General features: G+C 45.7%; 1 protein-coding gene and 1 long non-coding RNA gene across 4 annotated transcripts in view; one reads left to right on the forward strand and one right to left on the reverse strand.

The window, feature by feature from the left end:
* Positions 1–12,713, forward strand: part of GRAP2 (GRB2 related adaptor protein 2) — a 311,259-nt gene that overhangs the window by 291,456 nt on the left and 7,090 nt on the right. For all 3 annotated transcript variants that reach the window (XM_073549594.1, XM_073549593.1, XM_073549595.1), the window contains one exon: positions 11,670–11,841. In XM_073549594.1, the coding sequence (XP_073405695.1) occupies positions 11,670–11,841 (172 nt within the window). The remainder of the gene's footprint in view (positions 1–11,669; positions 11,842–12,713) is intronic.
* The window catches only part of LOC141052360 (uncharacterized), a 173,143-nt gene that overhangs the window by 118,236 nt on the left and 42,194 nt on the right, over positions 1–12,713 (reverse strand). The gene's annotated exons all lie outside the window — the stretch shown is intronic.

Consider the following 12,713-nt stretch of genomic DNA (forward strand, 5'->3'; position numbering starts at 1 on the left):
CAATATCACAGGCAGTGATTGCACACCCCTAGCACACCTTTATAGGGTGTCCCACCTGATCCATAATTAAGTGCACAAAAACCTAAAGTGCAATACACCTCACCACCACCGGGAACAGTCAAGACACCTTGGAACTTTCCAAAGTAAAAAAAGTTCACCCAGTGCAATTTAAAACTGTCAGATCATGACAGTACCCCCTCCTTAATGAGGGGCCTCTGGACCCTCAAGACCACCCCTCATTAGGGAAACACCCACAGCGGGGACGCCCAGACCCTGAGTTCACCCCACCATTACCTGCCACTTCAGGTTTATGACAAACACCGCTGATATTGGCAATATATGTTCCTTTTGGAGGCACCACTCATCTCCACAGCGCCGACCTGGGGAACGAGTTAATGTATGTGTAGGTTTGCTCAGAGCTGATCAGACTCCACAACACAATTCCACAACATGTTTTTTGGTGGCACCCATACATGCTCGTTCACACACAGGTCCGGACCTGAACGTTTATTGCACACATACATATGTCATAACTCGGTGAACTCACTCTGGACTCAACAGAGGCGTCCCCCTGTGTCACCACACTCACACCCCCACTATTCACCAAGGGACACCACCCTCCAACCCTTTCACCATGAGGACTGCGCCTCTTAGGGTTGGTTAATGGCGAGGGTAGATATTTGTCCCTACTCCCCCGCAGCACACCTGCTGCACACACCAGGAGGAGAAGGGGACCGGGAAGTGGAGGAAATATACACTCGCTGGTCGCCTCCACACGACCAGGAGGGCGGCTTCTTCGATGGTATGAAGATTTGGCGTAAAACCCCGCGGACTATCACACCAGTCAGCTCACCACAGGGGCGTACCCCTTCACCTCGGGGAATACCAGGCAGCTCCGTGGGGCACCATTCCTCCCACCTGCATGGGTGCGCCCGCCTGCATGAACCAGTCCTGCTCCCCAGCAGCGACTCTAGGGGGTTTTAGTACCATAGCCGCAGGAATATGGAGGAAAATATATATATACTCGCTGGTCGCCTCCACACGACCAGGAGGGGCGGCATCGAAGATTTGGCATGAGCCCCGCGGACTATTCACCAATCTGCTCACTACAGGGACGTACCCCTTCACCTCGGGGAATACCAGGCAGCTCCGTGGGGCACCATTCCTCCCACCTGCCTGGGTGCGTCCCCTGTAAGAGCAAGTCCCGCTCCCAGCAGCGACTACACACCTAGTCTGCTCACCACAGGGATGTACCCCTTCACCTCGGGGAATACCAGGCAGCTCCGTGGGGCACCATTCCTCCCACCTGCCTGGGTACCTCCCCGTGCAAGAGCAAGTCCCGCTCCCCAGCAGCGACTCTAGGGGCTTTTGCCAGACCCGCAATTTGCCAAAGCCGCCATTTTGATTTCCTGGTTACCTGAGCAGAGGCCCCAGACCGTGAAAACTGCTGCTGCAGCGGATCTAAACACCTTGCCGCTCCCCACTCACCTCAGTGAGGCCCGGCAGCAATAACTCAGCGGTCTCCACATGGCCAAAGCTCACCAGAAAAAAAACTGTAGGGCCTGTGATAATGTCATGGTCACGTGTGTCAGGACGCAGATGTTTCCGCAAGGCGAACCCATGTGACACACGTGACCCTGGATACACCGCCTCCAGTGGGGCGAATTTAAATAATAAAACGTGCAGGTGGATACGCCGCCTCCACCTGGCGAATTTGGGTATTACACGTTATACATACAATAATCAAATAATAAAGGGGGAACCTGGGAAACTATAACAATGGTGGGCCCTGCGATAGGGAATGGGGAAATGGAGACCTCCTAAGCTCCCCTGAGCCAGTGTCCCTGCACTCCTTACATTCCCTAAACAGGCTCCGCACCTGTCGCCGCACGCGTACCTTAACGCCCTTGCTCACCCTGACCCTAAACCCTCACTAGGGAATGGGGCGGTGCGGAGACTAATCCCACCATTGCACTAATAACACACATGAGGAAAGAGACAATACAGGGGAAACACCACTTAGCTTTGCTCTGTTGCGTGCGCTCCCAGCAACAGAGCCCTCCACCTGAGTGCATCTTCTCCTCCACCCGGATCCATCACCATAACAGGATCCTTCACCTTAGTGCAGCCTTGGAGCAGAGTCCACCACCAGTTGCAGCTGCTTAGAACCAGAGTCCCAAGGATGAGTTCAGCTGCTGACACGAAGTCGAGCATGCTTGAGTCCAGCTCAGCGGCCAAGTCCCACATGGTGAGTGCCACTCTCCATAGTCGCCACTCCACCAGCCCATGCAGACACTTCCCGCTGACACCATCACTGCGACTCCACCACGCCATGCCAGCCCTTCGTCCAGACACCATAGCTGAAACACATCCCCCTGGCTAAGCTGCGCAGGACTCCTTACCAGCTCCATCCTTCATCCAGGCTCTCCAAAAACAGAGTGAACACAAACTCACAATATCACAGGCAGTGATTGCACACCCCTAGCACACCTTTATAGGGTGTCCCACCTGATCCATAATTAAGTACACAAAAACCTAAAGTGCAATACACCTCACCACCACCGGGGACAGTCAAGACACCTTGGAACTTTCCAAAGTAAAAAAGTTCACCCAGTGCAATTTAAAACTGTCAGATCATGACACCTATTTCTTCAAGATCAGTTGCAGACAATTTTGGATCGACTGTAGTTTGTTCACTTGAGGCTTTATTTCGCCCCTCCCGGTGATATAGACTAAGTATTTGGCCTCCTCCTTCACCATGGAGCACTACTTTGGGTATATGGTAAACCCCGCCTTCCTCAGCGCATCCAGTACCGTCTAGCCCTTCTGTAGATAACTTCCACAATCAGGGCTGAAGATTATAATATCGTCCAGGTAACCTGCAAAGTACTTATTGTGAAGGGCCAGGATCTGGATCTTGGCCCTCTGGAAGATGGCTGGGGCTCCCTGCAGCCTTAAAGACATTCTAGAGTATTGGAAGCAAATGACAGGTGTAGAGAAGGTGGGTTTCTTCTTGGCACTTTAGGACAGGAAAATATGGACTACCTCTCGGGTTATACTCCGGGTGGAGGTATTTCTCAGTGGCACCGCCTCCGAGTACCATGTTATATAGTCCATGACCACCAGGATATATTGGTGACCTCTAGCGGGCTTAACTAGGGGTCTGACAAGATCCATAGCAATGCGGACAAATGGGAAGTCTATATTGTGTAACAACACTAGAGAAATATGCAAGTGAGAGACTGGAGCAGTTAGCTGACAGGTGATGCAGGACCGGCAATAGATAACACTGAATGGTCTGTCTATTTCCACATCTTCCAAACCAATTCAGGTTCCATAACTTGTTTAAATGTCTCCATTTGTGTGGAAAGCAATACATTTATGGGACCAGTAGGCTACAGGTTGGAAAGCAGTGCTGTAAGATATACTTTTCTGTAACATTTCCAGGAATTTATACTTTAATTTTGTTTTCACTTGTAAATCTATGGTACATAATAGATAACAGTAGGTGCAAACTCAAATATTTCACTAAATGTGCACGTTGTGTTTGTCAGAGAGGCATTATTTGTGATCCCAATCTCTGGTATCTTTCAAGGCCAGTCCTTATGGATATTAACAGCCGGTCTTTGGTTTGACTCATAGGATTCAGAAATTTGCTATAGCAAAGTGAGTAAGAATTATTATACAGTTCAGCTGAGTGCTTGGTAAAGCGTTAGAAAGCATCATATATTGGTAATGCCCTGTAGGTGTTAATGAACACTCTCATACTTCCTAAGCTAGTGACCTTGCCAGATCAATCTCCGATTCTGGTTCATAGAATGAGACAGGGTCATGATGCATCTCAGGTCTGTTCTCATGAAGGAGGAATAATGATAATGCTCAAAAAAAAAAATATTTTCACTTGCCAAGTTCATTTACTGTGAGAGAGAGACATCTTGTGGTAACTATTGGAACTGCATCTGCCTAAACTTTATTAGCAGCTATGATCAAAGCAATCATTTTAAGGCACTTTACTGTAAGAGCAGTGAGACTATGGAACTCTCTGCCATATGATGTTGTAATGAGTGATTCCCTACTAAAATTTAAGAAGGGACTGGATGCCTTTCTTGAAAAGTATAATATTACAGGGTATATATACTAGTTTCCTAATATTGCGTTGATCCAAGGAGCTAGTCTGATTGCCGTATGTGGAGTCGGGAAGGAATTTTTTTCCCCAATGTGAAGCTTACTGTTTGCCACATGGGGTTTTTTTTCCTTCCTCTGGATCAACATGTTAGGGCAGGTTAGGATAGGATATGGGTTGAACTATATGGACTTAAAGTCTCCCTTCAACCTTAATTGCTATGTTACATACAGCAAAAATACTGCAGATTTTCAAACAAATTTGCGCATGGAACATTGACAGCTGACTTTAGTAACAGCTGTATGGAAAAGCGCTTAAAGGGGTTGTCCTGTCAAAACCGATATGTCTGTAGTCACTCTGTGTGACTGCAGGCTCATTAATCCACCTAGCTTAAGCACTGCACACTGTGGGGATTCATCGGTTTCTGACCCGGGACCGGAAAGTATGTATGAGTTATACATACCCCAGACCAGTGGGTGTGGCCTAGCTCTCCATACACTTATATGGAGAGAAGCCGCGCCCTCTAGTCAGACACGCCCACTGGCTGGCGGTGTCCCTAGACCACCGGTCCTGGGTCTGAAACCAGTGAATCCCCACAGCACGGAGTGCGCGCGCTGGAGGATTCATAAGTCTGCAGTCACACAGAGTCACTACAGACTTATCAGTTACACAAATTTAGCACACAGGAAATGACTTGTAATGCAAATATATAAAGGGAATTTGTCAGTGGGATCAACCCTTCTAAGCCCTCCATATGACCATGTAGGTCATAGGAAGCGGAATAAAATGATACCTTGATATCTGCAATCCAATGTTTTATTCCATAGAAATCCACAGTTTTCTTTTTATGTAAAAGAGCTGTTAAGGTCTATGGGCCAGACATGGATCTCCCTGAGGATCTGCTTCCAGAGATTACGTAATAAAGTGCAGGAGAGGAGTATGTCACCACGGAACAGACGGACCAACAGTTAAAGGGAGGTTTATTTACAGGGATTAACACTGGCAGAATTAACAGTGCAAATATGAATATTATGAGAACGAGTTAAGCAAGCAGACAAAAAGCATAAACAGTATTAAACAGTAATAAGGGTAGTTTTCCTATGGAGGAACTTATCAGTTTGAAGGGATCTTGATTGAAGGGTGACTCTTCTCCCACGTTGGCGCGGAATCACCAGCAGCGCTTGTCGCCTGAAGTACTCTGTATCCTGTGCCTTTAACAATGTCCAGCCGAGATATGAGGGGTTACTGCGGGAGCAAGAAGGGTATGAGACAAACAATATCCCCTATGCGCCAAGTCCTTGTCTCCATCTCCGCAGGGGTGCTTTCTCACCAGAATCAGGGGCTCGGCATTAACACAAGTGTCACCGGAACTTCGTACATGGTACAGTCTCTCTAAGCAGGTCACAGCCTTGTCACTGGGCTCTTTGCAGGGGACAGTCTTATCACAGAGCGCAGTCTGTTTGCAGGGAAAAGTCTTATCACAGGGATGGGTGCACAACCTTCCTGACACTGCAGTACCCAGCTTCACGTACTCACGGTCTGCAGTCTTTGTGCCCAGTCTCTCTGTCTCTGGCTGTTGTACCGGAGATCTCTCTCTCTCTCCTGGGCTGTGTCAGCGTACTCCCCTGTCTTCTGTCTGCGCTGCTCTGAGGAAAACCCGCGCACTTTTCCCGCTCTCAGCTCTCCTCCCTTCCTGTTCCTGGCTTCTGAACAGGCTGCTTTTCTGTCCTGCGGGGAACCTGCTGTCCTGCTGAATGATTCCGGGCACTGAGCAGAGGAGGAAACTCTCCCTCGGCTCTTCCTGCATTTCACCCCCTTACAATTATTTGAAATTAAGAGGGCTTTACCACTGTGAGACATGTAGGTCAGGAGCAAGCTTTCAGGCATTACATGTCTCACACTGGTAACTCCCCCTTTCATTTAAAATAATCCTTGGAGGCAGATTCTCGGGGAGATCTATATCTGACCCATAGATCTTAAGAGCTCATTAACATATTAAGAAAAACGTGGATTTTTCTGGAATAAAAGAGCAGATTTCAGATATCAAGGTATCATGTTATTCAGCTTCCTATAACCTGCATGCCCAAAGGAAGGTTGATCCTACAAACTTATTATAAAGAAGACCTTCACTACCAATAAATCTGTATTTTTTTTTTCACTTAGTGTAAATTTTGCTGTTTTTCCTTTCTTGCCATGCTTCTCTGTTTCTGGGATATGGCGTTCTCTTTACTGTACAGTCATATGTTAAAGTTTGGGCACCCCTATTAATGTTAACTTTTTTTCTTTATAACAATTTTGGTTTTTGCAACAGCTATTTCAGTTTCATATATCTAATAACTGATGGACTCAATTATATTTCTGGATTCAAATGAGGTTTATTGTACTAACAGAAAATGTGCAATCTGCATTTAAACAAAATTTGACCGGTGCAAAAGTATGGGCACCCTTATCATTTTCTTGATTTGAACACTCCTAACTACTTTTTACTGACTTCCTGAAGCACTAAATTGGTTTTATAACCTCATTGAGCTTTGAACTTCATAGCCAGGTGTATCAAATCATGAGAAAAGGTATTTAAGGTGGCCACTTGCAAGTAGTTCTATTTGATTCTCCTATGAAGAATGGCATCATGGGCTCCTCAAAACAACTCTCAAATGATCTGAAAACAAAGATTATTCAACATAGCTTTTCAGGGGAAGGATACAAAAAGTAGTCTCAGAGATTTAACCTGTCAGTTTCCACTGTGAGGAACATAGTAAGGAAATGGAAGAACACAGGTACAGTTCTTGTTAAGCCCAGAAGTGGCAGGCCAAGAAAAATATCAGAAAGGCAGAGAAGAAGAATGGTGAGAACAGTCAAGGACAATCCACAGACCACCTCCAAAGACCTGCAGCATCATCTTGCTGCAGATGGTGTCACTGTGCATCGGTCAACAATACAGCGCACTTTGCACAAGGAGAAGCTGTATGGGAGAGTGATGCGAAAGAAGCCGTTTCTGCAAGCACGCCACAAACAGAGTCGCCTGAGGTATGCAAAAGCACAATTGGACAAGCCAGTTACATTTTGGAAGAAGGTCCTTTGGACTGATGAAACAAATATTGAGTTGTTTGGTCATACAAAAAGGCGTTATGCATGGAGGCTAAAAAACACAGCATTCCAAGAAAAACACTTGCTACCCACAGTAAAATTTGGTGGAGGTTCCATCAAGCTTTGGGGCTGTGTGGCCAATGCCGGCACCGGGAATCTTGTTAAAGTTGAGGGTCGCATGGATTCAACTAACTATCAGCAGATTCTTGACAATAATGTGCAAGAATCAGTGACAAAGTTGAAGTTACGCAGGGGATGGATGTTTCAGCAAGACAATGATCCAAAACACCGCTCCAAATCTACTCAGGCATTCATGCAGAGGAACAATTACAATGTTCTGGAATGGCCATCCCAGTCCCCAGACCTGAATATCATTGAACATCTGTGGGATGATTTGAAGCGGGCTGTCCATGCTCGGCGACCATCAAACTTATCTGAACTGGAATTGTTTTGTAAACAGGAATGGTCACAAATACCTTCATCCAGGATCAAGGAACTCATTAATAGCTACAGGAAGCGACTAGAGGCTGTTATTTTTGCAAAAGGAGGATCTACGAAATATTAATGTCACTTTTATGTTGAGGTGCCCATACTTTTGCACCGGTCAAATTTTGTTTAAATGCAGATTGCACATTTTCTGTTAGTACAATAAACCTCATTTGAATCCAGAAATATAACTGAGTCCATCAGTTATTAGATATATGAAACTGAAATAGCTGTTGCAAAAAACAAAATTGTTATAAAGAAAAAAGGTTAACATTAATAGGGGTGCCTAAATTTTAACATATGACTGTATGTAAATCTTGTCTTTTTAGCCAAGTAGGCGTGTTCTTCAGCGCTCTACTATACGCATACTCATGACGAGCAAGCCCGATTGGCGAAAAAGTTAGACTTACACACAGGGCCACACAGAGCCATATATCAAGAAATGAAATATGTAGGAACAAGGAAAAACAATCTCAGATTCATGAAAACAGCGCCATTTAAGCAAAGTAAAGAAAATGGCATTTATGGTAACAGACAGTTTAATGCACAGAATGTCAATTTCTGAAATGGAGAGAAAACGAACATTTGGTCAATACGAAATCTGCAATGTAAAAAAAAAAAAATTTTAAAAATGTGAAATATTACCAGTCTTCTGCTGCTCCTATATCAACACTTACCTGACCTCCAGCAATGGTATGTCATCACTACAATTGCCCATTGAAAACAATAGCCAGAAGTGACATGTTTTGACGCATCATTGCTGGAGGCTGGAACCTAATCTTAAGCCCCCGTTACACATAGCGATATCGCTAGCAATATTGCTATAACATCACTGGTTTTGTGACACAGCAGCGATATTGCTAGCGATATCACTATGTCTGATACTTACCTACGACCGACTCCCCCGCTGGTTATCGCTGATCGCGCGAGAACGGCCTGGCCCGTTTCTCGTCGTCAGCTTCCTGCTGGTCTTCCTGCTGCGGAGACGAGCGTGAACGCGGGCGGGAGGACGTCTTCATCACCTCGTCTGACAGGTAAGTAGCGACCCCCGACCGCTGCGATGTCGCTGGTGAGATCTGCCTGTGTGGCAGCTCACTAGCGACCACTTAGCGATGCAACAGCGATCCTGACCGCGTCATATCGTTGTCGGGATCGCTGGTGCATCGCTAAGTGTGACAGTACCTTTAGTGATGGACCAGGTAAGCTTCACCACCCACTGTAACAGCAGAAGATTAAGAATGTGGATAGACCCCATTTTTAATTTTAGTTTATCACAAGAGACTGTTTGCTGCTGCGAATGTCACTGAGTCTTTCTACAGAATATGCAGAACCTGTGAACCTATGTAGATGGTCCACATTATCCTGCATTAATTAGTCTCTTTCTTTGAAAGCGGTCATGGCAAATATCAACAGAAATATTTGACTCAATTTACTAAATTGGGGTCAAATTTAGGACAAATATATTACAGTGACTCATGCTGGATGAAATACTTGGGGCATCTTTGGACTGTCTAATCTCAGTTTATAACTCCTACTGCACAGTTCCCAACCATCCCGGATTCAGCAGGACTGTCCCGATTTGAGGGCTCAGTACCGCGTTCTGGCACGTCAGAGTTTATGTCCCGGCTTCTGATACTCAACCCTCTTGGAGGTCTTCATTGCTCCATAGCTCCTCCTCGGGAGACAGAGCGGCTTCTTTCTGTTCAGTGCATAAATTAAATTATATTCACTGCTTCTACCTCCTGTGTATTGGGTCTCCCCAGGTCTCAAACTTACGTCTACATGATTGCAAGCTGTTGCTCCATCTAGGAGCCATAACTCCAGATGTCATGTAGCGATACTACATAAAGATGAGCAAGCTCTGGCTGATCTGACTATGAATGAAAGAATGAACAAAAAATAAATCCATAGGTCCTAACTAGAGATGAGTAGGACACACAGATGATGTCCCGCTAGCCCTGGCTAATCATAAACTGTGTAGGGGATTAAAGAAGATAAGAGATTCACGGCCTCCCGTCAAGCTGCCCGATACCACTGACTTGCACACTAGACCAGAGACCCGTGAATCCATTCACTCATCTCTAGTCCCAACTGTCCAGTATAGAGCGGACAGTCCCGGCTTTTGGTCTACGCCCTGCAGACTTGGGCATCTGCTGAATATCCCTCACTACCACCACCCCTATGACAGTTCCTCCTGCCAGGGGAGTAAGAAATGGTAAATGGGCATGGATTGGGATGTGGCCAAAATTTGCTACTATGTGTGGTGCATGTGTAGGGAAGGTGACCTGACGGACAGACAGACGTGTCAGAACAGAGAAAGGAAGGTTTGCACAGTTTAGACAGGTGTCAGTTACTACAGTGGGGAAACAGCTGAGAAAGTGTAGTGGATGTGCAGTACCTTGGGTTGACCATTAGAGGGCAGGGAGGAGTGTGAGCAAAGGACTTGACATCAGCTTAGGGCTTAGGAAACCGTTGGTCATGGGGGGTGGAGTTACAGGGAACCGGGAATGATATAAATTTGACAGGAGGGTTCCAGAAAGTTCCAGTCCTCAGAGGGACCTCCAGTGACAGGAGGACTATGACAGCTTGTGCACTGTGAGGAAAACCGAACCAGGGGGACTGAGGAGAGAGAAAGTCAGGGGGGTGGTCCTGACACCAGAGTACCGCAGTACAGACGAGGCACTGAGGTAAAGCATACCGTATTGAGAGAGAGACGACTGATCAGTAAAAGTGCTGTTGGTTTATGGGCCTAAGGCGGCCACAGTGACGGATCTGACAGGAGCGTCGAAGAGTGAAGAGGGGACGGTGCGTAAATGTACATGTGTAAAGTATGGTGTGCGGGAAGCGGCCCTGGAAACGGGGGCAGATAAGTGAAGTGAAGCGAAGTAAAGTGAATTGAAGTGCGGTGTACTTTGGAGGCCGTCAGGCGGACGGCAATAAAATAAACTTGGACCTGTTGTACCCGAAACTTGCCTCATCTTGTGTCTGTACGCCACTGCGTGGTATATCGAGGGACCACCCCCTAGCTCGGCCCACCGACCCTACACATGGTCCGTCCCTCTTTCTGTTCTTCAAAAGTTGGGAGGTATGCCTACTGGTAGAGATAAGTGTTCGATTCGCGGGACTCTGGTTCAGCGACCAGGTCAGTTGTACCTACTAGATGTGAGACCCGCAATTCTCTTACCTTCCAATGTCCCTGGCACACCATTGATCAGCCAGGGATTTTACCCCTTGCAAAATTGGAGTAACACCATCATGTAAAACATAATTATTTTATTAAGTTGACATTAAATTAAAATTAAAATAATAAAAATCAAACCAGTTAAAAATGGAGGACGTCAGACAGAGGTAGAACCCACACAGAATACATCTAAATACATGTCTTGCTGATATCAAATCCGAAGTATAAATAAGAATGAATATGCCATGTTTTCTGCCAAGAATGAATCAAATCTAAACATTAGTTGAATAATGGAGTTTACAAGTACATACGTACCCAGATAGCCCTTACTTTGGCATCAGTGTGAATAGGCACATAGGCATGCATGCACAATACAGTGGAGGGAGACCTACAAAATCAAATTAGCAGAGAGCATGCATATGTGCATAGTCACATAAAGTTAAAATCATAGCAAATTTACCCAGTGAATATGCATATCAGACACAGACACACCTGTGTGGGCTTAATAGACACCCCTGACGCGCGTTTTGCGTGTGGTTTCTTTTTCTTCTTGAGTAAATTCTCGTAACCCCGTTCACATGCTGAGCAACAGAATTTTGCTTCTATTTATTGCAGTTTGTGGCCTGGCGCAGGAAAGGCAATAAAGTGATGTAATTGCGCCACTTGATGTCTTCCACGCATATCCCAGGGTTTATGGGCGCTTGCAACCTCTGCACCCATTGTAGTTATAAAATAAGACTTTATTTTGTCTAATTATTTTTATACAATTTTCATCCTTGCATTTTTCCATAGGCATGAGGTGGATGTGCAACACTTCAAAGTCATAAGAGACAAGTCAGGACATTACAGCTTGTGGTCAGAAAAATTCAAGTCACTCAACAAACTTGTCGAATATTACAGGAACGTGTCCGTCTCCCGGCAGAATCACGTTTTACTTCAGGTGGAAGGTTATCCCCAGTCACAGGTAAGAAGTGCAAGATGACTTGGCAACATACATAGATGAATATAATAGAACATATGTATCATAATAGAGTTTATATAATACATCGATAAGATCAATGTGATTCACAAATCCAATGTCCGGTATACAGCGCCCAGTGAGCGGGGCAGTACATCTACTTAGTACAGACCCTATCACTGTGTCCACAGCGGCTGTTACTTTAGCACAGACCCCTATAGCTCCGTGCATTACAGAACAGGTGTAATGCTCCCTTGTCTGGCAGCTCTTGTAAATCTGCAATTAGGATTCTCTCTGTAACATGACATGCTACCAACAGAGGGCAGCAAAGACCAGACAATTTATGAACATTTAACACCTGATTTCAAAAGTGTCTTCAATGTAAAGATGCAATGTCCATATGTTCCTAACACTTCCCTTTGTGATATAAAAGCTCCTGTTATGGGTGAAGACTATACTTGCCCTTAAAGGGGTTGTCCAGGAGCTGTGGATATAGAATTGGTGACACCGGTGCACCCAGGGGCCCAAGAGATAAGGGGGGCCCTTATCCACTTCCAAAGCAAGTGCAAATTTGCATTATGAAGAGCTATTAGGCTATGTGCACACGGTGCGGATTCTGCTGTGGAATTTTCCGTGCAGATTTTGCTAAATCTGCAGGTAAAATGACCTGCGTTTTACCTGCCGTTTTAGTGCAGATTTAGTGCAGTTTTTGTGCGGATTTCCCCTGCAGATTTCTGGAGCAGGTGGAAAACTGCCGCAAAACCGCACAAAAGAAGCGACATACTGCTTCTTTTAGGCTATGTGCACACGATGCAGATTTCCAGCGGATCCGCAGCGGATTTTACCGCGCAGAAACGTTGCATATCCGCATTGTGATG

The sequence above is a fragment of the Dendrobates tinctorius genome, unplaced genomic scaffold (assembly GCF_039654945.1).
Source record: "Dendrobates tinctorius isolate UK_male_01 unplaced genomic scaffold, ASM3965494v1 ptg000159l, whole genome shotgun sequence".
In the NCBI taxonomy this organism is placed as follows: Eukaryota; Metazoa; Chordata; class Amphibia; order Anura; family Dendrobatidae; genus Dendrobates; species Dendrobates tinctorius.